At 36.0% G+C, this 27438-nt stretch overlaps 2 protein-coding genes across 10 annotated transcripts in view; one reads left to right on the forward strand and one right to left on the reverse strand.

The window, feature by feature from the left end:
* The window catches only part of LOC106876049 (nuclear pore complex protein Nup50), a 72285-nt gene extending 56969 nt beyond the window's left edge, over nt 1-15316 (reverse strand). For 4 of the 7 annotated variants that reach the window (XM_014924446.3, XM_014924444.3, XM_089340999.1 and 1 more), the window contains exon 1: nt 15162-15316. The gene's annotated coding sequence lies outside the window, so the exon portion shown is untranslated. Of the gene's footprint in view, nt 1-9319; nt 9368-9609; nt 9728-15161 lie in introns of those variants that run through there. The other 3 variants (XM_089341000.1, XM_052976783.2, XM_014924445.3) reach the window with 3 other exon arrangements.
* Nucleotides 15317-15485: 169 nt separating this feature from the next.
* LOC106876048 (PHD finger protein 21B) overlaps nt 15486-27438 on the forward strand; it is a 49309-nt gene continuing 37356 nt past the window's right edge. The window contains exons 1-3 of one of the 3 annotated variants that reach the window (XM_014924441.3): nt 15486-16395; nt 19693-19725; nt 21160-21225. In XM_014924441.3, the coding sequence (XP_014779927.1) occupies nt 16333-16395; nt 19693-19725; nt 21160-21225 (162 nt within the window). In that variant the 5' untranslated portion in view covers nt 15486-16332. The remainder of the gene's footprint in view (nt 16396-19692; nt 19726-21159; nt 21226-27438) is intronic. The other 2 variants (XM_014924442.3, XM_052976781.2) reach the window with 2 other exon arrangements.

The raw sequence follows: 27438 nt of genomic DNA on the forward strand, positions 1-27438 counted from the left end.
GGGGCTACTCAAAGGGAAAGTGTTCTCACCTTAAAGAAGGTGTTATGGACTGCCAACCTCTGCAATGATGATCTGCTACTCTATCCATGGAGATAAGCCTACAGTCTTATCTCACATTGAAATGCTAACAATAGATTTACTTCACCTCAAATACCATGAGCTCTCAATACAATATTTTATCAGGTCAGTTCTTTCAACTTGCAAGGAGTTCAGTATTAAACTCTGCTTTCTTGAGTACTAAGTAAATCAAAGACAACTCTAAGACAATTTGGGGATCTATTCCCTGTCATATAGAGATGAACCGAGATGTGTTGACTTCACCACCACCACCACCATCCTCAGTGTTAAGCCTCTCTTAATGAAACACTTATTACTATGCAACACAATGCTTTTGTCATGGCTGACTGTTGTTAGTTCACAAACTGCAGCTAATGTTACTGAGAGGGAAGAGTGGCTTCATTTTCTAGTATTTTGTTGGGTTTTTTGTCATTTTTCTTTACATAATCCTTTTTTGTATTATGAAAAACCCTTGCAGATTTTGTTAACCCATTTGTCGGACAGCTTACCTATGCGTACCATCCCCTTTCTTCTTAAACCTTTGTTTTCTAAAAAGTTTTCATGACATTAATTCTTAAGCTAAGCAGCTCTGGGCACCATCTGTTTCGAATTAGTCTCAAGTGAATTTAAAATACTGTCTTCGTAAAAAACTTAATTATTGCTATGAAAATATTAAACCCCGATTTTTCTGAATATACTCCAGCCTGACATTCTCAATTAAAATCTCACTTCAAAAAGAAAGAATGCAAGGTGGGTGCTTGGGCAAATGACACTATGGCCTCCTTCTTAAAGTCAAACAGTTGTCAACAGAGGGAGAAAAAGAAGAAACATAATAAAATTAAAAATAGTATTAGTAGTAATAATAGAGCTACATCTGTTATCTTGTATAAGGGTCAGTACCAAAAGACATACCAGCAGTTTACTGGGGATTTTTTTTAACTCACAAAGTACAGTACAAGCCAGTCATCACTTGCAAGTGAATTTGGCTCTTACGATTTGTTTTAGGTGCCTCTGTAGATATGGGCAGACGGGTACTCTGTCGGCAATCTACTGAGCTAGTAATAGAGACAGCTGCACCAGCACCCAGCCAAGGCGCCTGGAACAGCATGAAATGAAGCTCAAGAACACAATGCATTGCCCAAGAACTGAATGCACAACCTTCGGATCACAAGTGAACACCCTAGCACACAAACAAATACACACCCATTCACACATAAATATACACCCAGGCACACACACATACACAGATAGGCAGAATCTTTAGACTGCCAAAGAAAATGTCCTGAAGTATTTGTTGAGGTTCAAGTAACAAGTTCCAACAACCTCCAACGTTAACACTGCCACCTACCACTCAGCTGATAAAATAGGGTACCAGTCAAATACTGGGGACTAATCCCTTGTCCTTAAAATAATTGCTGGCCTTTTGCCTAAATTAGATATGCTACTCTTTCTCCACTACCACCCTCCCTTAATTCTCTCTCTCTCATATATATATCAAATGAAGAAAGCACCCTGTACAGTGGTTGGCATTGGGAAGAGCATCCAGTCTTGGAAACCATGCCAAAACTGAGACAGACCTCCACCCACTCCTACTCACCGAATTCTGTCAATCTGTCCAACTCATGGAAATCAGACATAAAATGATATATATATACGTTCATACGTTTCTTTACATGTATATACATGTGTATATACAGATATATACATATATCTGTATATACAGATATCTGTATATACAGATATATACATCTACACACATTAAAGAGCCTTACACATGCACGTGTCCGTGCTTGGAAGAATTGCTTCATAACGTAGAAGCCAACAATTATTGAACCGCCAACGCCTCCGTCTCCTCTGCTCACATTTAAAAACTATATAAACACAACAAATAAATATAAAACCGCTTTTACCAAAAATACTAACAAATATATATTGCTTCGTTATAATGGCTTATATCTCGAGCAATATTGTTCTGCCTTAGTTATGAGAGGAAAAAAAGACCAAACTTTCACAACTATGCCGCTAAATTGCAGTAATTTCTGGCCATGGCTAATGCAAACGCCTAGTCTTCAGCAGCACACGAGTATTTTATGATACAACTTTGCTGCTTCTAACCTGAACCAAAACGAAACATCTGCGCTAAAATGTTTGTTGGTGCACGTTTCAAAGCCCGTGAAGCGAGTGACAGAAGGCAAAAACCAGTTGAAATATTTTCAAAAACTCCAATTTCAATCCGAAAAGTATAAAGTACCCAACATGGCCGACTGATGTGTGTGCATGCAGCTTGCACCTGAATGTGGATGTGTGCACGCTTGGTGCATTTCAACGTATGGCTACGTAGATCTATTTCTACCTATGTTTCTGTGGTCGGCAGTGTGCGAGTGTGTGTACATGCATATATATATATATATATGTGTGTGTGTGTGTGTGTTTCCTGCACCGGAATGCGTTTTTATCTGTTTTTGTACGTCCGTATGTCAGATCTATGTATGGCTACACATGTGAGGGAACACACGCACGCACGCACTAAACAAGTCCGCAGGAGTTTAAAATTAAATGCTTTATTAATAATATGTTTTGTTATGACTAAGCTGAAAGCAAGTAACATTTCAAAGAGATGTGGGATACGGGAGTTCGATGGCTTTCACAACCTCCACCCCCATCAGACAACTATGATCAAGTGAGGAAGGTGGAAGGAGGGGGGACGAACATTTGTTGAAAATTTTCGATCATGGAACCAAAAACTCTCCAACGTTGATTAGAAATAAATAAAAAAAAATGTTATCTTAAACAGACTGGAATCGGATCGTCACTATACACTCACCTAGCTCTAGAACTAGTTCACAGGTTAACTATGTGAAATCACGGGGTAGATAATTAATTAATTAATTATCTAACCTTGTTACACATGTAGGTTTAAAAACATCTGCCATTATTATTATTATAATTCGTCCTTGTGGCAAATAAATGAAATCACCATCACCATCATCATCATCTACAGCTATTATTACCAGCACCTAAAGATGGTCTGAAGTTATTCTGCCCAAGTCCTAATTGAAAATTATATGTAATCGAGCCAACGAGGTCTGCTCGATCTGCTAGAAACAGCAGCAAAATCTTCCTCAATTCATACATTACTGTTTTAACAACGAAAGAGAAAAAATCGACAACGCAACACACGACAGTTATACAAAAAACAGCCAGGATGGTCGTGGCTGGAACGCCTTTGATCCTACAGTAACACAATCAGTGCTGACCAGGAGGCTAACACTCCGTAAAAAAAGAAAAAGAAAAAAAAGAAACTTGTTCTATTATTGCTGCTGCTGCTACTGCTACTACTATACACCCGTTCAGGATGAAGTTCCGAAGATATATTCAGTTATTTACGAACAGCAGCGAAACACACACACACACACCTATAGAGTATGCGATTCCGTAGAAGTTGCTGATTGAAGAGCGTGAGAGAGAGAGAGAGAGAGAGAGAAGAAGAAGAAAAAACACACCACACTTGTTCCCGTTTCATAAAACAAGCTCTTACGGTTAATAAAAGGGGGGGAAACACTAAAATCAACGCTATTATAAGTTGTTTTACATCCCCCACTTGCTATGTATGTATGCGTTAGTATATATATATATATATATATATATATATATATATATATATATATATATATATATACATTCGTATGTATGTATAACTGTAATTGTAAGGGAGGAGGGAGCGGGGCCTGGAAAAAGGAGAACATTCCGATGCGATCAATGAAAACACGAATAAACTTAAAACACATTGCAACAAAATATACTATGTTGTTCTACACTTAACACGCTAAAGCTTTAACACACACAGGTATGTGTGTGTATTGCATCAAAATAGACAATCTTCTACACTGAACAAATAAACGTTTAATATATATAGAAAATTATACAAAATATTCTAAAGTTTCCTACACAGAATCTAATTAATTATCACCGACAAAAAAAAAAAAACGTGAAATATTTCGTTAGTCAAGTGGAAAATTTAATGCATTTCTCTCTTTCTCTCTCTCTATTAATTTATGAAATCAGTTAAAAATTAACATTTATTCCCATTCCTTCCGCAAAAGCTAAACACACGCACTTAGGTGTATACAACAGCTGAATTATTTATTTTAAAATCCTTTTAAATAAATATTTTCTCACACAGAATTCCAAATTTTAAATGCTCCTTTTTTTCTTGTCTTTATTTTTTTTTTTTTCTCTTCCGATTTTCGGAAACATTAAACGTATGATTGCTTATCAAGTAAACTATTATTTCCCGATGCATACTTACTTAAAACATTTCAACATTTGTTTTGATATAGTGTAACAGAAAATAAACAACAACAAAAACTTGAAAAGCAAATTGCTGAAATGAAAGTGAAAGTATTGCATTCAAACAGGCAAACACAAATGTTTGTAGCTCTATTATTACTACTAGTACAATTATTATTGTTATTATGTTTCTTTTCCTCACTCCGTCGACAACTATTTGACTTTAAGAAGGAGGCCATAGTGCCATTTGCCCAAGCACCCATCTCGCATTCTTCCTTTTCTGCATGACAATGTCACACGTACTCGCCACGGAACAACGGGGGAATGCTACTATTTCGTCTACAAGAAGTCAAAACATGGTTTATGTAACTTGTCTAAAAGTAGGAGAGATAGACAGGCAGGAATTATTATAAGTACAGCTGTAATTTATTAGAAATGTTTTCAAAGCACACAGTCGTAGCATATCAATATTAAATCACCTTTTATTTAGTTGTAAAGCGAGAGACTAGTTTAATAATGCAACAAGATCAAGGTCGAATTTTTAGCTTGCTCTGAAATATAAGTCTTTCTACACTTCAAACTAATTCTATAAACCATCTTCACACACACACACGTGTATATGCGTATGTATGTATTATATCTTTTATTATTGCTTATCAATTTTATCTGATTTGGTAAACTGTTGAGCTCCGTTGAAGCCGATTATTAAGAATTTAATAAAATTACAGCAAGCGAATTTTCTATTATTTCGCTACACAAACGCATTCACAGAATGGAAAAAAACAAAAGCAGCAGAATGAAGAAGAAATATGAAATAGTGAAAACGAATTTCTATAGAATTAATTTGTAAATAAGTTGCTTGTTTAATGGAGTTTATTTATTGCACCAAAACTGTCAAATCTTCAACGAGTGAAATCTTACAGGTTGGTGAAGTTAAAAAAAAAAAAATTCTGTAAGAGGTGACACTGGCATACACCATTAGCAAGACCGTCATCATATTTAATTTCGTTTCCTACCGACGTGCATGCATTACACGTATGAGTGTGTGTGTGTGTATAAGACACGAGGGAGTGTTCCAAAAGTTTTGGACCTGGTTACGAAATATAAATAAAAGCATTCCTTTTTTACCCTCCTGTCATGTATGATAGGCTAAAAACTTTTGGAACACGCTTCCTATGTCCAAAAAACTGCCGGGGAAAAAGATTTTTACCAATATATTTATAGAGCAAAATATATAAGGTGAAAGAGGGGGCGGTATTCGATTAACAGTTATCTTCTCAACAAAATGTGCCTGACCTTGCCTTGCTGATGTAATATATATATAATATATATATATATATATATATATATGGAGGGGATAGAGGTTGTTAGTGACTTCGGAGTTTCGTTTAGCTCCCTATCGGCAGACACTCTGATAAAGGCGTGCAAGATTAAACTTCGAAATCACTATCAACCTTTTACTTGTAAAAATTAATACTCTTCTAAAAAGTATTGAGTAATGCTTTAGTTTAATGTTAAATTTTCTTTATATAACTTCAAATTAAAACAAACATTAAAGCGCACACACACACACACACACGCGCGCGGGAGGGGGTATTTATCCCAGCATTAACTGCGATAAAGTCGATTGTTTTTGACATTCCGTGATCAAAGACTAATTCCTGAAACGTGAGGTTTCTGGAGAAGTACCCCAAGCTTCGAGAATGAAAATTCTACGTTGAAATCTTTTGCACGACTTGCTGGAATAAGATATTCTATAAATTGGATACTTTCAATAAACTACCAAATAAGATCACCATGGAATAAATATCGAGTTTTTTGTTTTTAATTTTATATTCAAGATGATACTCGAAGCGAAAAGATTTTCGCCATCAACACTTAACACAATACACACACATACATATATATATATAAATATATATACATACATTTACAACTACACGGAAGTACATATATAACACTTTCGTTAATTAGCAACATTGATGTCAAAAACACAAAATCACAGGTAAAAAAAAAACACCCAAAAAAAGGAGGTTATGTCTTTTATTTCTGAAAGAACTGATTAAAATTTAATTATTTTCCCTCCTACTTTCCATTAATTGTAAAGTAAGGCTTTCACTTTCGTAAAAGTACTTTTCGTCTTTCGCTGTGAATTTTCGTTCTTGTAATTTATCAAATATTTTAATATTGCTACATTCACGAAAAAATATATGCTGTCAACAGTCTTATTGCCCCCAAATGCAAAACGTGCTGTAATTTCCTCTAAGTTACAGAAATGTGAACAGTGGCCGAAAATTCTTCTTGCAATTTGAACAAATATTGACTTTTTTTTATATATATAATTCTTATAACTAGAGCATTTTCATTATTGTTGCTATAAATTATGTTTGGTAAACTAAAACGAAAGTAAAAGTTTGCCAAACTGAAAATGTTATACTCTAAGATCGCTGAAGAACACAAAATGCTTGGGGTTTCTTATTTTGCTGGAGACAGATAACTTTGCAATGAGAACAGACTGCTATTTATATTATTGACAGTGGAGGGACAAAAGATGAAATTTAAACCGGCGCGATTCGAACCCAAAGCATAAAGGCACCTAAAAAAATAGTACGGGACTTTAATATTTCCGTTACAAGGTGGCGAGCTAGCAGAAAACGTTAGCACGCCGGACGAAATGCTACCGAACATTCCGTCCGTCTTTACGTTCTGAGTTCGACTTTGCCATTCATCTTTCCAGAGTCGATGTAATCGATTTACCTTACCGTCACCGAAATTGTTAGCCTTGTTCTAAAATTTGGAAGCCATTCTTAACTGTTAGCAAATAAGTTATAGGACCGATGGATTAATAAACTATTTAAAAATAGGAATAGAGCAGGAAATCGATAAACCGAATAACAGTGGTTGTGGCTTTGAAGTGATGCTGAACTTTTTAATTATCTTTATTCTGAACATGTTTAATGGTTCCTAAGCATGTCGAAAAGATGCAGACACCATCAGCAGACTTTAAACTTATTTAAATTTCCTCTAGTGATAACAGCCCTGTACTCCTTTAAAGTAATAATTAAAAGAGTACGGAGAGTAAAAGTCTATCAGCCAAATAGTCATTAATAAAGGCATAAGTACAGTTTAGGGACTCAACCACGAATTCATACTTTTCAAAGAAACTTTGCAGGGATACATTTTTGAGGGTGTAGATTACAATTATACTGGTAATATTTCATTTTCTTTTTTTGTTTGAAAGAGTTTTTGATAATTCTCTCACTGCTGACTTTATTTCTTCATAACTCCTTTAAAATGGATATTTTCCCCCCTTCTAGTAGAGTCCCAGACAAGGCGTGAAGCCACTTAAAAACTACGGCCACAGAAAGAGCGAACACTGAGATTTGAAACAAAATCCTTAAAAAAAAACGAAAACATTAAACTTCTAGAAGTTGGTGGTGGGAAGAATGATCCGAAACTAGTCCAAAAGTATTTTTGTTTATGGCGTTCCTACTGAACAGCGTCGGAAATTATCGAGTAAAGAAAAAAATTAAAGCCTTAATTTCTTCGATTGTGCATTATAAATTACGAATCTGGACCCTTCCTCCACTCTAAGTTTTGGGGTTTTAGTTTTTCGTTATGAAAAAAAATTTCAGGTTTATATTTTAAATATCCGGGGTTCTGAATCTTCAAAAATATAACTTTTTAAAAATATTAATTGAAAAAAAAAAAAGTTCGAAAAAATTCAAAATTGAAACATTACAGAAAAGGTGGGGGACAACAAACAGCTCTTCCCCCACGATACTTTCTTTTAGCTTTTGCAGAATTATAATCTACGATTCTTAAAAAGAAATTGCGATTTCCTATAAGTTATTCTTCAAGAACACCGTTTTTTAAAATCCTCTCTACAAAATTCCATTAAAAGAAAAAAAAAAACGTTTCACAAATGAATACATAACGTCATTAATTTTCATAAAGGGGGGGGGGGGCACCAAACTGTAGTTATGCCGACGTGCACACACCAATATGACCCGCACCCGACTTTATTTCTTCATAACTGTCAGAAAAATGGCTATTTTGGATCGAAATTTTCTACAAATACCTTCCCGATGACGTAAATTACGATTATATCGAAATTTAATGTAAAAAATAATAAACTGCTAAACGAGCACACATACACATATATATCGCCAAATTTTGAAACAATTGTGTGTATCAGTGTAGACGTGTGTACGTCTACTAATTTGTTTGTTTTTTTTACACTAAATTCCGATGTAATCGTAAGCTACATCACTTGATGGGGACTTGTACAAAGTTTCATTAAAAAATACCCATTTTCCTGAAATTTATGAGGAGACAGATTCTGTGATAGAATAATACATAGTCTATTGACTGTTTTTACTCTCGCTGGACCACTGGTGGTAAATAAAATTTCTGAAATTTTCTTTGCCACCCTATAATTTATTAATATATATATATATATATATATATATATATATATATATATATATACACACGGGTCACTACTTATAAATCGAGTCAAGCAAAAGTTTTGAAATGAATCGTGTCCAACAAAAGGAAATAGAATAAAACACAAAAAACAAACATCAGAGCAATTTTAAAAAATGAGACATCTTCATAATCTAATTTCAGGTTAGTTACCTTACTAAATTTATTAAGAGTGTAATCATAATTTAGGTTTCAGACGCGATACTAGTATTTCGTATTACTAATTGCTTTTTCCCCCCTACCTGGCAGTGAGTGTATAAAAAAGAAATAAACTTAGATTTATGTGATTTACATCGGGCACATGACTGATTTAAAACTTTAACAAGCGTTGGAAGATGTCGGGTGGGGGGGGGGGGAATAGAGACAGTCATACAGGAGAAAATAATCTAAAAATACAGTGAGATCTAGCAGAATAATAATAAAGATAATTGTCAGAAAAGAGGAAAATAATATACAGTAAAACAATGGAATTTGAACGACTTACTTATCTGATAAAATATAATCGTCCCGAGAACGGAAAGATAACGTATAGTGTGTGTGTGTGTGTGTGTGTGTATATATATATATATATATATATATATATATATATGTATGAAGACAGGTATGTTAAATTATGTGAAGGCATGCGATAGAAAGGCACATGAAAACGAGAGAAAGAGAATGAATGGAGGCAGACAGGGTGAAGTCAGTCAAAATTGGCGCCTTTCAATCATGATTACAACCGGACACCAAATACTGTCAGTCGATATATAATATAGTAATGTTTATACATACAAACAAACACGTTATGTATACTAGCAGCAAAATCTAGTTTTAAATATGATCCCATGAAGCGATATCCAATCTTCAAATATAATCCCATGAAATTTACTTAACTAAGTTACTTTAAAAAAAAAAGAAGATTCTGACGATGTTTCAATTGCTCTTAGAATGTCAATTTTACTCAGTAATTGTTATATCGAAGCCAACCAGAAAAAAAGAAAGACGGTTTATGTTGAGCTCCATAAAAATGTACAAATTGAATATAGAAAGGAAAATAATAAAAATTTACGTTTACACTTTCTATTTTCTACGAAAACATACTTTCAGTGTTATTTTTAAATGTCCTAATTTACATAATTTCTCTAACTGCAATCATTTTTCTTGTGTGTGTGACTTTTCCCTCCAATGTCTACGGCAATGTTTGACAATATACAATACATGCTTTTAGATTTTGTCACAAACTTAAAAGAACAATTACAGGGACAGCTCACATAGCCCCATGACCTTCTCATCGAAAAGATCCCTGTATGTATATATATATATATATTTATATATATAATCACTAGTATGTGAGTATATGTATAAATGTGCCGGCACTGATTAATAAATCTTTTTGAGGTTTAAGGCAGCATTATCTTTTTAAGGCGGTTTTTGCTACGGCAATTTACGTTCTGAGTTCAATCCCCGCCAACGTCAGCTTTTGCCTTTCATCCTTTCGGGCTCGATCAAATAAAATCAAGTGAAGGTTCTTTTATACCCCAAATTTCAAGCCTTATGTTTATTTCAGAAAGCATTTTTTCTTCTTTTCAGCGGAGTTTTTGTTGTAAGCTAAAATCCCACCGAGGTCAAAAGTAAGTACCAGTTGTAATCGACTGTATCCCTCTCGCTAAAATTATTGACCGTGGGACAAAATTTGAAACAATTATTAGTTTTTATGTTCCCAATGAACAACAGCTAGGGGTCTCCGAAAGAAATTTAACATAGTGAGAACAAGACTGTTTGGGGACCTCGGTAGGGGCCCTCAAATATCACAAGGGTTGTGACCCCAACTCTTAGGCAGGACCCCGGACCGATGTACCAGCTGAACATGCTACGTTTGGGCTCAAAACGTGATGAAGAGAAGATGGAAGAGGAAAAACGTTTATAATATTGCATACATCAAAATAATATTGCTATTAAAACATCCAGACGTCAGTCACCTCTGATGTCATTCACATTCGGCTAAATTTAATTTCTATTTTTAATTATTCAAAAAGAATCGAATTGTGTAAACCTGTTGCAGCGTAGAAATATAAATGTTATCGAATTCGAAAATTTTATAAGCTTCATTAATCGAGGCCGGCATTTAATAATGATGCTGTAAAAATTTTAAATCTCACCTATATAACACCATCATAATACAAATTTATTATTATCACAAAGCATCCGAAAGAAACTGGTATATATTTTACAACCAAGCATAAAATAGCCACATCGTTAACAAACCACTTGTCTATTTTATTCATCAGATGAAATGAAACGGAAAGTAGTTGATATATCTAGTTTAAACATCAAACGTGCAAATAACCTTGAAATATAACAGTTTGACGATATTAAAATAGATAAATCCCAGAAAAACAACATAGAGTTGAATAGAGCAAGAACTTGGTTGAAAACAGTTTAGCGACAGATTAAATGGTTTTGCATTTAGCTTCGTGCCTCTGCATCGAATTTAGATGCAATTAGAGTAAACTTCTGTCTTTTATCTTCCTCAAGATCGATAAAAAATTAGTATAAAGCGTGTGCTGTGTGTGTGTGTATATATATATGTATATAAAATTACTGTTAAAAGTTGAAGCGTTCACAAAATACGAGGACCAATATTTTGCAAAATCAATTAATTCCCTTTTCAATGAGAAATTCCTTTCTTTCACTGAGGTTAATCGAAGATACTAAACGGGTCGAGGGAATTTTATGTTACATCTTCAAGATGAGCCACTTAAACGGTCCCATGGAAATCTGAGAGTTATTTTACCCGTAACAACAGAACTGAAAGAGAATTTAGTAAAGACTAGGGAAAATTGTCGATAATTCAAAGAAAAAAAAAGTTGAGTGAAAATATTTGAAAAATTTTCTAAACGCATGTTTTTTTTTGTCTTTTTTTTATAAACTCTTCACCTAGTTATTGATTCTAATTAATTGGTTCTGCTAATTGTAGCACAAAACAACAGATATGTATGAGGAATTGTAAGGCTTTAAATGAAATATCCCCTAATCAGACAGAACCTGGACTTCAGAATACAGTGTTTTACAGAGGTTCACCAAAGAATACATAAAACGATTGCGATAAACAAGGTAGACATTAATAACATTCCTCGCCCAAAATTGACAAATTTCCACTTTTCACTAGGATTTAAAGTAAAATTAAAGAAAAGATAATTCATGCTAGAAAACTTCTCAAAATTCCTTGGAATGGAAGTTTAAAGGTGAAGAATGCCATTTCGTTTGTCACTTATTAATAATATATACACTTAAAGACTTAATAAGAATGGTAAAACTCCAGAATAAATTGCTTTCCATTAGTTTCTTTTAACTACGACAGCCAATATAAAACAGAATGGATATAAAAAATCAAAAAAATCAACAACCCTCTTCTCCCGAAAGGCCCAATCTAGAGATGTTTATAGAACATTGTCAGGAACACGAAATTGCAATATCCTGAAGCCTTTACATTCTGTATTTGAATCCGGCCAAAATAGAACACCAATAAAGAACTTGTGTCGATTACAAAATTCTTCCTTCGAAATTCTGTGATCTTCGAGCTAAGGTTGGAATTACATTTACTGCCACAGACTGAAAGAAACAGTGGCATCACGCAGAAAATCCTTCGTTGTTATTTAGTTACGCCCCTTTATGTTCCAAGTTCGAATCCTGTGGAAGTCCATAGAACACACATGAAACCGATCAAGTACCGCAGCTTAATGGCTCAACTTTTGTCACCCAGCAGAAATTATTCTTGCTTGTCTTAATACTATGGTTTGCAAAAAGTAGTTTATATATATATATATATATATATATATATATATATATATATATATATATATTATATACATACATACACAAATATGGTTACATCTACTTCAATGATCTTTTTAAGAATTTGTTTTTTTAGTTGTCTCTTTTCATGTTGTTTTGCAACACTCCAAACACATACACACAAACCCCTCAAGAAACGCGAAGATCTATTAAACTCAAGGATCCACTAAGAACCAAAATACACCCAACCCACATAAATAAATATAATTCTCTCGCAGCCAAACGAAATCCTTGCTTGTTTATTTGTGACAAGTGAAAGTGAAAGCGGCGGCGGGGTGGGGGCACACATCAGCTCAGAAATTGTCTTGATCTTTGTGATCGAGTTTATAGAAACGATAAAACGCCGGACTGAATGATTATTAGCCATAATGTGAGTTCGAGCCCTTTACAAGCCATGGATAAATAAAAAAAATAATAAAATGAGCGAGAGGAAAGGATGTGGGCGGCGGGGATGTTTGTCAAATTAGTTTACAATCTTTAGTTACGTCCCTTTACGTTTTGAGTTCAAATTCCATTAGAGATCGACTTAGTAGTTCTGTATCCCCAGGTAGATTTAGTCGACCTCTGCATTATGTTGGGAGCTATTAATCTAATCGTTCTGCGTTCTGAGTTCAAATACACAAGAGCCGACTCTTCCTTCATTTCCTTGTTGCCGAAGACTACGTCGTTGGATCTAGTTGAGCCACATTTCCTGGTAACAGCGTCTGTACAGTTAGGTTTGAAGCAGGTTTGTTTTATTAGCTGTTTATTGTAATATACAAGCCCCAGATTTGTCCTAGTGGTGCAGACCTATGATCGAATGTACTCCAGGCGTGACCACCTTGTCTTTTTTGTGTGTGTATGTATATATAACAACATCGTCAACAAACAGACACAAGGATATGATCTGAAGGAGATTTGGCAGTTATTTCTAGCAGGTCGACAACTGCAAAGCTCCTTTAAACTTTTTGGTTGAAGGCGTTGCGAATGAGAGGATCCAATCTTCATGAAAGCGTGAAAGGTGACATTTAAAAACTATGAAAAAAAAAACCAATCCAATTCTAGAATATAAGAACATTTGTGGAACGTGTCAGCATGTAAATTATATTTCGTTTTCTTCCTCAGCAAGCACCAGTCAAAGTTACCGGAACTAAACAACAGCGTTTAATGACACGTGCTCGCTTTCAAACCAGAAAGCCGGCTGACAACCGCTTCATTTAAAACATTTATTAAACATATATCATATTAGTCGTTAATAAACTTAACGAAAAATCATTTTAGATACTGTTCCACATCGTCAGTCAAGACACGATTCGGAGACTTCTGTTATATTTCTGCTTTTAGCACCAAATCAGTCCCAATGTCGACCAGTCCGAACATCAAAAGCTTTCCCATCTTTTATTTTATTTATGTTTTAGCTACAATAACCAAGAACATTATTCGACGATTCACTTCTTTTTCTTTAGACGGACAAATGTGATCTGATCATTTCTTTCTAGCAAGAGTCCACTGACCGCATAGGAGGTCTCATGTGCTTTGGGCCCAGTGAAATTAGTTTTTTTTTCAATTTCACAGCTAAATATGAATATAATTGTAAATTAGAGGTTCTAATGTTCTCTGACAACGATGATGAGAACAAAAAATTATAGAATTTATTATATTCTACAACTGGCGAAACATCAAATATAACGAGAAATGTCCGTCGGGTTAGGGGAATAAATATGCTTTTCCCATGAAGATCTTAATTCAATAATAATAATCAGGCATATTTAATAATGAAAAATAGTTAACTATACGACAACGAAGTTGTCACGTGTCATTTATTTTGGAAATGAAGGTTTTGAGTTTCTGGACACCAAACGTAAACAAACGCAGAGATATAAAAGAAAATCATTAACAACAGCATTTACCTGGCCAGATTAATAATTTTAATTATAGAGAAGCTTTAATGTTTTCTATTGATGCGTATAGAATGTCATGTGTATATCTATGTGAATTATTCATGAATTGCTCGGGTGTTGCTCCGCTCCATCCTTAAGTTTTTGGGCACCAAATACAAACATCAAAATCTTAAAACACGTCGTGTTTCTTTCATTCAGTAGAAATGGCACGAAGACTGTAAATAAACAATAGCTGTTCGGACAAAGTGATCATGATTGAAATAAATCAACGTCTATCTTGGATCGTTTCAAAGTGAACACAGAAAACTTTTACATGTGGAGTATGGGACCCGGCCAAAACCACATGGAGGACATGGCATCAACTCATCTTAACAACCAACTGTTTGTGGCCTCGGAACTTATGCTATGATTGTTATATACTTATTGTTATTGGAGTACATTTTAAAATGCATTACTTCATTTAATGACAAATTCATTTAAAAACAAATAAATGAGCAGGGTTTAGATTAATAATTAATAAACAAAATTTCTTCCGTTAAGGATGGATTTGTTTTTGAAAATAAACATGCTTACAATGGCAAAAAAAAAGTAAATTTAGTTTAGACATACCGAATAGTAAACAGACAGTTGATAAAAGTTTTCAGTGAATATCTACAATACAATCGATCTGATGTGGCAATACATTAAACAAGGACATTTTTGAATTGTTCCTCTCTCGCTTTAAGGAAGCAGACATATTGAAAATAACAACTCGTGTTGCACTCACTCCTCCTCCTCCTCCTCCCACTTCAGCTTTCTCGATTGCTGCTGCTGCGCACTTTCACTTTCCCTCTTCCTAATAATTTTACTCTTTCTTTCATACCCCTCTGGTTTACTCTCTCTCTCTCTCTACGTCTCTCCCCCTTTCATTAACACACTCCTTCTCTCTTTCCCTCTTTTTCAAAAAGAAAAAAAAAACAAATTACTCCGCGCTATGTGAGAACACCGTTTTGTTGGGGGAGAATCAGCTTCTTCCATCTTGGTTATCTCACTTTGCTTTTTCTTTATTCACTTACACCAAAACACACATAAGCTTTAACACTTGTTTAAAGACTTGATTTTTTTTTTCAAACAATTTCCAAAAAAACATCTTTATTCAACTTGATAGGAAAGAAAAAAAGCACAATTTTTTTTTTCATAATACGCGTTGAAAAAGTAGTCCTGCACAAACCTCGATGTTTTGCATCCGGGTATTTTGTCCGGTCTCCGAACCATGGAAGTGATCGGATGAAGAAGACATGCGGAGAGAAAGAGAGAGAGAGAGAGAGAGAATATAGTTCTTCTAAGTAGTCGTCGTTTTAAGTGTGACTTACAGCTGCGTTTCGATTTCCAGTCGATTCTTTTTTGAAATAGCAGTCCAAACAGTCGAGATGTTTGGTCGAAATGACACCAGCGACTTGTTCGAGTCGGGATATTTTGCAACAGGCGCGGAAGAAAGTTATTCGGCCAGAGACGGCGGAGTGTTTTTATTTCTAGTCGTCGAATGTTAAAAGAAACATTTTTGGGGGTTTAAAAAAAAAAACAACACATTTTTATTTGTTGTTTTTTTCCTCAGCAGACGATCAGCCAAAAACTACAGAAAATCCACCAAAAACCACACCGAATTTTTTTTTTTTTTTTTTACAAACCATTTTATCCAAAACAAAGACTTTTTAAAGTGAACACACACACACACAAAAAAAAACGAAAAGTTTTTTTTCCTATATTTTCTCCTGTGCTGTTATTATTATTTACCCTAAAGATGGCCAAGGAAGATCTGGATAAGATTCAGGCGGAACTGAAGGCGGCCATACAAAACCATCAGGTTGTATACAAACTTCATAAAGCAAACTCTAACTCACTTTCATTCTACCTTTCTCTCTCTCTCTTTCTTCCTTTCATCCATCTCCCTTCTTTCTTCAAAATCAATTATCCATCATCCTCATCTTCTGATCACAACTTCTACTTTCTCATTCCTTCTTCTTCTTCTTGTTCTTCGAGGCCGATCGAACAACAAACTAATATTAACTTATTTCATTTCTTCCATGTCCTCCTCCTCCTCGTCATCGTCTTCTTCGTTATTATTGTTGTTGTTGTTTCTCCCTAATTTCTTGTTTTTCCCCCCTAATTTCTTCTCCCTACCTTTCCACCTGGTTCCAACTTCCAAGATCATTCTTAAAGATCTTTCATCACAGGAATTCCATCGACCAATGTTTCGCTTCGTTCCTTTTTCTTTAAATAAACGGATAAAATCACTTCAGATCTGCTATTTGTGTTTTTAACAGGAAAAAAGAAAGAAAGAAAAACCTTTGATAATTATGTCGTTGATTTGTCTCTAATTTTAATTTATGTATGTATATATACATATATGTATATATATATATATACATGTATATGTATATATTCTACGTGTGTTGTGTATCGCGTTTAACTGTATAACTATATAACACATATACACACATACATACACATATGTGTGTGTATGTATATATATATATGTGTGTGTGTGTGTATATATATATATATATATATATATATATAAAAGGTTAATGCGTTGTGTCGCATTAAATGAGTATATCTCTTACTATATAAATATATATATATATATATATATATAGTTAGATGTGTGTATAAGTAAATTTGTGTCGCATTAGTGGAATGTGTATATATGTATGTATATATAGAGAGAAAGAGTTTGTATTAAAAAATATAGTTCTGTATGTGCATTTATATATATCTATATATGTGTGTGTGTATTTATATTGTCGCGTGTGTGTGTGTGTGTGTGTTGATGTAGATACATAAAGATGTATGTGTGTGTGTGTGTGTTTAATCAGTAAAGTTATGTGAGCGTGCGCCCGCGCCAGTTGTGAGGGTGAAGATTGTTGTGTTGTAATATCTTACATCGTGCTACACACTCATACAATATATGTGTATACACACGTATATATATATATATTGTAATCTCTGTGTATATATAATTTATATACACACACATTAGTCGTATCAGTTGGTGACTGATCGAAACTAAAGTTACTTGGCTGGTCGTTTATTAACTTACCTCTAGCTATTATTATTATTACGACTACCACTATTACTACTGCCTTGTAGTTAGTAGTAAAACTTACCCCATATTCGTTTGATTGGGGGGGGGGGTAAACTCGGGCTTCACTCTCTCTCTCTCTTTCTACTTCATTGCTGACAAAATAGTTTGTCTTTTATTATATTAGTTAGTGGCAGCTGTAGACATTTTCCAGCATTCTTTTGCCCCCCCCCCCTCCAATATACGTGTGTGTGAACAGAGTTGGTTGTATTAACTAGTTAGAAATATTGATGAGTGTATTTTTTTAAAGCTCCGAATCTGCCTTGATCGAATAGAGACCTATCTATCGGCAAAGGTAGTCCAGGCGTGACCATCCTGTCCTATTATTTATATATATTTATTTACCTATTCGAGTAGGATTAATTAAAAAAATTTTTTTTTTTCAAGACGGTGGAGTATGGATATGAGACTTGGCTGACGAATTGTGTAGCATGTTGAGCACAAGAGCTCTTTCATTGTTGTTTGTTTTAGCCCCAGGTCAGCCCTGATGGACGAGGCCTGTGATCAAACACGTTCCAACCGTATTCAGGCATAATGTATCTAGAACTACCTCATCCGATCCGTCCTTCCCTAATTTCTAAGACGGCAGTGGATGTTTGGTTGGTGTTTCTAGCAAGTCAGCCACCCACCACGCATTAGAGGCTTCGTTGGCTCGAGTTCTTTAAATTTACCATGTTGTTTTGTGTTAATAAAGTTCTGTGAATACATTTATGTAGTAGTAGTAGTAGTTAAGTTATTTGTGTTTGTCACTTAAAGATCTTCGTCTATGTCTACATAATGTAATATCGTGTGAAAGAGTGATTTGTTCTTTAACCCCATGCCAGGTTTGAGCTGATAGAGCTATGATCAAAAGCGTTCCACTCATGATCATACCGTCTATTTTTACAGCTCTGAGACTACACTAGCCATCGTATCCGTTATCTAAGACGATAATGTGGTGATTTGAGGCGAATTCAGCTGCTATTTCTGCCAGGTGGAGCGACCACGAACAGCCTTTCTCGTTTTGGTTTGCTCTTGTAGTAAAGTTATGCTTGTGTGAATCGTTGTTGCAACTGTGTGGAAATTTTGGTTTGGTTCCGATAAAACATGACGAAAGGTAGTTGCCACTTCAAACAGAATTACAAGTTTAGTCTTAAGCCAATGTTAGGTCGACTTCAATTACAAGTCGACATAACTAGTTTTATATAAATTTATTACATACATCTAGGATATATTTCTATCATATGTATGTATGAATCTATATATATATATATATATATATATATATATATATATATATATATATATACAGAGAGAGAGAGAGAGAAATATATTACATATATATATAAAAGTGTATGTGTATATTATATATATGTGTGTGTGTGTATATATATATATATATTATATATGGATAGTCCTTGAGTCACATTTGTAACAACCGATCAATACATATATATATATATATATATATATATATATATTTAGATAGCTATATACATACATACATACTTGTGTGTTATATATACACGAGTTATAGGGTTATATAATGTGTGTGTATACATACTTTCGTTAACATTACAACAGACCTTCGATTAAAAGCGTTCCAGCAATGACCATCCGGTCGTTTTTTTAAAACGGTGGTCTTTAATTCGAGTGAGATTTGGCCGCTTTTTCTAGCAAATCAACCGACCACACACAGATTCCCTCACGTGTGTGTATATATATATATATATATATATATATATATATATATATATATATTATGATGTATATACGGTTATACACACGTGTATGACTTGTATATAGACATATGTGATATATACTTATTGATGTGTCGATAAAGTTATGTCTAAACTGTGAAATTGTCTCCGTTCATTATCGATCACTTTGAAGATGTTAATCGATATATATATATATTTTTTTTTTATTAAATTTCTTTATTTCCATTGATTCTATATTCGTAGTCTATGACTTAATTGCTGTGTTTATACTGTGACATCTTATATTTATTTTTGTGTCTATTTCTCCGCCACTTGCTAGATCCTGGTCGGAAAGATGCAGTTCGATCCTCAGGTAAACTTATTTATTCTACGTTCCCATTTATTATTATTATTATTATTTGGCTAGTTGGTGGTTCTGATATTCCTAGAAGCCATGTTGATGGTGGTGCGTGTAGTTTGTTAATAATGTGTACGATGTTGGCGGTACCTGTACTATAATGCAGATGATGACGATAATTGCTATGATGATGGTGATGCTGTTTCGTTTGATATTACTAAACCTGACTTGTGTAATAAAGATGGGTTTTTTTCCTCCCCATTCTGTTATTGATATTTCGATGTTGCGTTATCATTTGTCATTATGATTGTTGTTGGAATGATGATGATGATGGTAGTGGTGGTGGTGGTTGTTGTTGTAGTGCCCTAACCTCCCCCCCCCCCTACCGTTTCTTTCTCTTTCCGAATGTTTTTAGTGAAGCTATGTCGAAGTGTGTGAAAAATGGTAATAATATAATTTATCATCACACATCAGACACACATTTAAAAAACCCTGTAGTTCGGTCCTGATGCTGGCACACACAGAGAAAGAAAGTGTGTGTGTGTGTGAAAGGGAAGACTTGTAAAATGGAAGTCAGCAACACCCTCTACTATTGAAACTAAATGTGAGATTTTATCGATTTTTGTTAACGAAACTTTTAAGACAGCCATATTTACCATACCACGGCTACCACTACGACTACTATACCAACTACTACAAATACTAATATTATTTGGCCACTTCTAGCATTATTGTTATTATTATTATTACTATTATTGTTAGTAATAATGCTGTTACTGCTACAATTAAAAATCTGTTTCTAGTTTTAGATTTGTATGACTTAAACCTGTGTGTGTGTGTGTTTTATATAGTTAATAATGAGCTGTATGTGAGTGTGTGCTGACGCTTCTATATATTATTATTATCATTATTATTATACTATCACTAGTAATTAGTAGTGGCAGTAGTAGAGTTGCTACTATTACGATTTGTGTGTGTGTGTGCTTTAATTAAGCCCTCCCCCTACCTTTGTGCGATTGTCTTATAATGTGTTGTACTTATGCGATGATAGTATTGAGTTTGACGGTTTGTCTGCAGAGGCGGGGGTGCCTTGATGAAATTAAAAGTACTCGGTAAAAGATCTCTAGGAGTTGTATGAAATATGGAGGAGTACACCCTACTGCTTTCTGCCTTCTTGTAGAAAAATAAAATAACAGAATTTAACCGATTCCGTCTCCCTAGACTTAAATATGAAATAATAAAGTTCTTGCGTCCACTTGATGATGTAGCGAACATTATTTGGGGTTTTTTGTTGTTTTGTATTTTTCTCGAAAAATTTTCGTCTTGTGATTTTTATGTATCCATTTTTATTTGTGTTTTGCCAAAATGAATGGGAATGAGTTGGGCCGAGCGAAGATCGGTCGATGATGGATTCTTGCTGAGTGAAAAGTCATGTTTGCTCTGTTTCAGAATCCCAGCTACAAGAAACAGCTGCACGATCTACAAATAGAGATCACATCACTGGATGACAGGCAGGTAAGTTACTTTGCACGGCCACCATTCCAAGTAGTCTTTTTTCTTTTTTTTTAAATACCCCCTCCCCTTCTCCGTTCTATACTCACACACATTCTCTCTCTCTTTCACACACACACACACACTCCCCCATTTGTCAATCTCGAATTCTTCAACTATTCTATAGCTATTTCTAACTTAACACGGATGAATACATGCGTATCTGGGTTACATATATATACATACATATATATATATATACATATATATACATATATATATATATATATATATATATATATATATATATACATATATATAGTGAATATATATATCAAACTTAACGAACTTATATTTTATAGACATGTATGTGTGTATAATATAGTAAATATATGCAAATTATTTATATTTTATGCCTGTGTCTGTATGTGTATAGATTTATATATGTATATAGTGTGTGTGGGCGCGCGCGCGTTTTATTTTTGTTTGTTTTGTTTTTGAGCGCGGGGGACTATATATATTCTAGCGATCTAATAATGAATGTACTTTTGTGTATGTGTGTGTGTGTATATATACGTGTGTGTGTATCTGCAAAATTACGTAAAAACATCGAGCTGGATTTTTTTTTTGTTCTTGGTTTTCTTATATATTTCCTCCAAACCAGCCATTTGCTTATACTGTTGATAGTATTGGTATATATAATAGTTTACGAAGAGGCATACACAAGAGACTGTGCTTGATGCACAGTTTAAAGACGATCTTCTCTCGAAGTGTAAGAGTATGTGTTGCGAGGTCAGGTAAGTAAGCGACGAGGCGGAGGCGGCGGAGGCGGCGGCGGCAGCAGTGGTGACATCGGGTTTTTAAGGGTGGCAGGGGCGGCCGGGCTTGGCGTCAAAAGTGAAAGTCACGAAAACTGTTATCTAGTTTTGATTGAAACACTTCATTCTGACCTACCTTAGACAGAAATGCATTTGTTCGTGGCTTATTGATTTTTTTTTTACTTCATTCAAGAACTTTGCTTTTTCCCTACACCGATGTTTGGAATATCGCATTCTCTCTCTCTCTCTCTCTCTCTAGATATATATATATGTGTGTGTGTGTGTGTCATAAATATGTGTGTCTAATATGTCTATATCATGTATATTATGAATATGTGTGTCTGTATATATATCATTCAAGATGTGTGAAATTCATGTCGCCTCAACATCAGTAAGGCCAGGTATGGAGCTGCTCTCAGAAGCATCCAAGCAGGTGGTTCTGTTAGATTTTTTTTTTGCTTGAGAGCAAGAAGATGAACCAAGCTGAGTTCGAGGAGTTAAGCCAAAGCAATGAGTAGCAAGCAAGATGTGATCCTATCAAAGTGGGACACAGAGTAGTTTGCAGGCCAGTCCCTTTTCAGAGCCTACACCATCCTCAGCATCACAAGGCAGAAAGCCATCAGGACGGCTGTGGAGGTAGCAGGGTCGCCTCATAATGATTGTGGATCAGGAGATGCCAGCCCTGGCATCATCATTTAGTGTCTGCTTTCCATGTTGGCATGGGTTGGACAGTTTGACTGGAACTGGTAAGCTGGAGAGCTGCACCAGGTTCCAATCTGATTTGGCATGGTTTCTATGGCTGGATGCCCTTCCTAACGCCAACCACTCCAAGAGTGTAATGGGTGCCTTTTATGCGCCAGTTATGTGGTACCTACATTGACCACAACTACGATTTCACTTGGCTTGATGAGTCTTCTCAAGCATGGCATATCCCACTCACTTATCACTTTTGTGAGGCCCAATGTTCAAAGGGTGCTTTTTACATGCCACCAGCACAGGTGCCTGTTACGTGACACCAGTTCCAGCCATGCTGGAGCTTGATCTACCCTGGTTGGGTGGCCTGGGTGAAGGTAACTGCTGTTAAATGACCCAAAACAATGATTCCTGGAAACATCAATGACGATGTGTCCAAGTGCATCACAGGATAAGGTATGGATAGGCATGACTGTGTTCTAAGAAACTTGCTTCCCAACCACACGGTTCTGGTTTCAGTCTCACTGCATGGCACCTTGGGCAAGTGTCTTCTACTTTAGCCTTGAACTAAACAAAACCTTGTGAGTGGATTTGTTTGAGGGAAACTGAAGGAAGCTTGTCATACACACACACACATATATAAATATCTGTTTGTGTTTGCCCCCCCACCACCATTGCTTGATAACTGATGTTGGTGTGTTTACATCTCCATAACTTAGCGGTTTGGCAAAAGAGACTGATAGAATAAGTACCAGGCTTTAAAAAAAGTACTGGAGTTGATTCATTCATCTAAAATTCTTCAAGGCGCCCCAGCATGGCCGTAGTCTAATGATAACCGAAACAAGTAAAAGATAGATATAGATATAGATAGATATGATGCTTGTGCACAAACTGCAATGGTGGTCAGACTTTGGCTCTGAATACGAAGAGGTTTTTCGAAGTCTAGAAAGAAATGAAGTAAGCATGGTTTACCAGATGTGCATGAAGAACTGGGCATGAGAAGCATCAGATGTTATGTGCAGCAGAGAAAACTATGTTGATATGGATGAGGGTGTCTGTATGCAGAAGTACTGACTGCTTATGGTGGGTAGAACTTGTGGAAGAGGGAGACCCAGAAAAAGATGGGGACAGTGTAGTGAAGGTCGATCTCAGGTTGTTGAGTTTCACAGTGGAAGTCATAGAGGAGGCCTCAGCATCACTGCAAAACTGGGGTTCTGGAAGCAAACTGAGCCCCTTGCCCAATCTGTCCTTGTCAAGCCTTCTCCACACCCTCACTTCCTTATCAGTTATCCCTCCATCACTCCCCCCCCCCCCCACCAATGCATCCTTCTGTTCCAATTACATGAGAGCAGAACTATGTCTGTCTTCATCCCTTTCTCTGCTACCAGTTATCTCTCCCTTTCTCTTGAACTACTTCCTTTTCATATCCACCTTTCATTGTTAGCATCCCCACCACCATTCACTGCCCTTTCTGTGCTGCCAGCCATCACTCCCTCTCACCTGAACCATTTCCTATTGTCAACCATACTTCATTCTCCACACTGTCTCATGTCTACCATCAACCACTCTCAACCTATCTTCAGCACCCCCTCTCCTGACCTCACTCCTGAAACTTCTACTCCTTATCTTTCATCCCTCCCCTTTCTATTGGTTTATTCTGCTGCATTTCACTATTTTTGTCCTGCCAGTCATCACTTCCTCCCCACTGAACCACTTCTCTTGACATCTTCATTCTGATTGTGGTCGCCTGACTTATCTTCACCATTGAAACCCCTCTTCTCTTGTTCACCATTCACTTCATTCTCACCAACGGCCCTCTTGCAACCTTTAGCCACCCACCTTTTGTGATCTTCAATTTCCTTTGTGCCCTGAAGGTCTCTCCTCCCAGCTCCACCACATTTACTCTCACCCACCTTTATATAATGCAAAGTAGCCCTGTATCTCCTCCACAACAACAAACCTGCTCCTGTCCCTTCTTCCATACTTTAACCACTCATTACTCAGCATAAAACTACACCCCTCTCTACTTTACTCCCACTCAGTTGAGGTGGCCATGAAGATTGCACTTAGTGCACTCTGAAAAATGGTTGGTGTTAGGAAAGGCATCTAACCATTGAAACTATGTCAAAACTGAGACACTAGAATGTGATGTGCTCTTCTGACTTATTGGATCCTGTTGAATTGTCCAGTCTGCCTCATTGTAAGCAAATACAAAATGATGATACATGTGTTGCTTTCTGTCTTTGGGGTTTTTTCACCCTTCCCGATCTCTGACTCGAACCTACCTGTACACAATATTTGTCCCTGTCTAATCTCTTCCCCACAACATTTCCTCCTAATATCCTCCTCCCATTGCATGGCACCTTGTTCAAGTGTCTTCTATTACTGCGCCATGCCTGACCAAAACCTTGTGGGTGAATTTGATTGAGGGAAACTGAAAGGTGCTCTTTGCGTTGATATGTGTGTGTGTGTGTATGTTTGTATATGTTTCTTCTTGTCCACAAACTACTCAGCTATGGATTGCGAGGCAGCTGTGATTTTAGGCAAAATGCCAAGAAGAACAAATTTATAATGGTGAGAGACTAGTGGTGGAGAGAGTATGGAAGGGAGAGACAAGAGAAAAGGAAATGGTTAGCACCAGTGGTTCATAAGAAGGGAGGGAGTCAGAATTAACTCTTTTGATACCAACCTTTTTGAAATCATCTCTATGGCATAAATTCCTTTTCAAATGAGCTAAATTAAAACATTCCATTGAAATTCTATCTAAACTTACATTTCAAGCACTAACTTAACAACAACAAATTTATGTGAATAAATTCTTCAGTATTTTCAAAATTAATTAATTAAAGCAAAGGCAAAGAAGTATGGTAAGAAAAGGGTTAAAGACAACTGAGATGAGTTGTGTTAGGTTTAGGGCCATCACACATTATAAGGATGAATGTGGGCCAAAGGTGGGAGTGGGAGGGACTTAGTGTGAAAGAGATGTAAAATGTGTGTGGCAAGAATTTAGAGAGTCACTGAGAGGAAGAAATATGTGGGTGGTCGGCTGGCAAGGGAGGAAGGATGGGGTGTTGAGGTAGGAGATAAGTTGTGGGGAGAGGACAGTAGGAGACTGACAGGGAATGATGATTGAAGTAAGTGATAAGATGGATGATGTACTAGTACAGTCTCTCATACATAGGCCTAGTGAAGGGGAGCCATCCATAGTTAGCAATGTTTATAAGTGGTTGGGAGATAAGAGACGGTGGGGGGGGGATGAGATGATGGAAGTGAAGGGATGGGGGGTGGAAGTGGAATGGTGCTCAACAAGTAGTTAAATGAGAAGCCAGGGATGCAAAGGATGGCAAGATACAAACACACACATTTAGGGATCCTGGCCTCTATCACTTCTATAATTTCAATGCATGTTTCACGATGGATGGTTGAGTCTCCTGCTGCACCATGTATCACCAATCAATGCAGTCTTTTGCCATCTTTGTGAGATGCAGCACCTTTAGGACAGTGTTCACCTCTTCATCCTAAGTCTTCTGTGGGTTGCACTAACTCAAAGCGCATCAGTTATTCTCCATGTACACCACATTCTCATATCAGTGCAGTCTCCTCTCTTGCAAGCTACATCTGATTCCCCTTATACCCAATTTCTCTCTCAATTCATACAGACCATAATATCCAGACACACTGGCATTACACATCTGTCTGAGCAGCTTTCATAAGTTTCCTGCATCCAAATCCCGCATCTCATTACCATGCTGCATTGCATTTCAAACACAAGCACCATACAATCTGCCCTTCATTCTGAGGGAGAAGGCCTTTGTTGCTGGCAGGGGTAATTTGCTCTCTGAACTTTTCCCAGCCTTTCTTATTGTAGCTACTATACTCTCAGAACAACCACTTCCATGGCTAATTATGTCACCGAGGTACCAGAAGCTCTCAACCTATTATCAGTGACCTAGCTGGACACTTGAGAGAATCTATTTCTGGTGTATTCTTAGTACTTACTCTCCCTGTGCATCTGCCCCATACAAAGCCTGATGTCTCTGTTAGCCCATCTGTAATTTTGTTATATCTCCTGTGTGGCCATAACATATTGTGGGAACTATATATGGAGTTCTCTTCTGCATTCAAGTAAGGCCAGTTCCCTGATATAACCAGATTCCTTTCTTTTTTTTCTGCTTACTAACAGATTAGTCTTAGTTAAGTTTACTTTGTAGCCTCTTGATTCTAGGTTTTGTTTTTATGTCTGCAATCTCTTCTCTAGTTTTACCATAGATTCAGTTATAAGAGCCAGATCATCTTGCATCATAAGAGTTCCCACTGACATGGTCTTAGATTCCTCTGCGTCTATGATAAATAGAAGCTGGCCAAGAACTGAACCGCAAAGGACTCCTATCTTCATTGTGTCTTTGAAACTTGTTCCTCACTCATTTTACTGGTGGCACCTTTTTTTCTACATTGGTTGTAATCCTCACAGGTGCCCTTCTAAACCTAGTTTCCTCAGTGACCACCAGATTACTAAGCATAGCATTCAATCAATACACACACATCATAAATATATATTATGTCTATATAATTTGTACATGGCTATGTGGTTAAGAAGATTGTTTTATACTATAGCTACAGGTTGACCAAAACCTTACGAGTGAAATTAGTGTAGACACTGAAGAAGCTTGTTGTGTGTGAGTAAGTTTGTATTAATAGTGATGCCTGGAGTCGAATGTGGAAGCAG

Source organism: Octopus bimaculoides, chromosome 24 (assembly GCF_046866305.1).
Source record: "Octopus bimaculoides isolate indiv1 chromosome 24, ASM4686630v1, whole genome shotgun sequence".
NCBI lineage: Eukaryota > Metazoa > Mollusca > Cephalopoda > Octopoda > Octopodidae > Octopus > Octopus bimaculoides.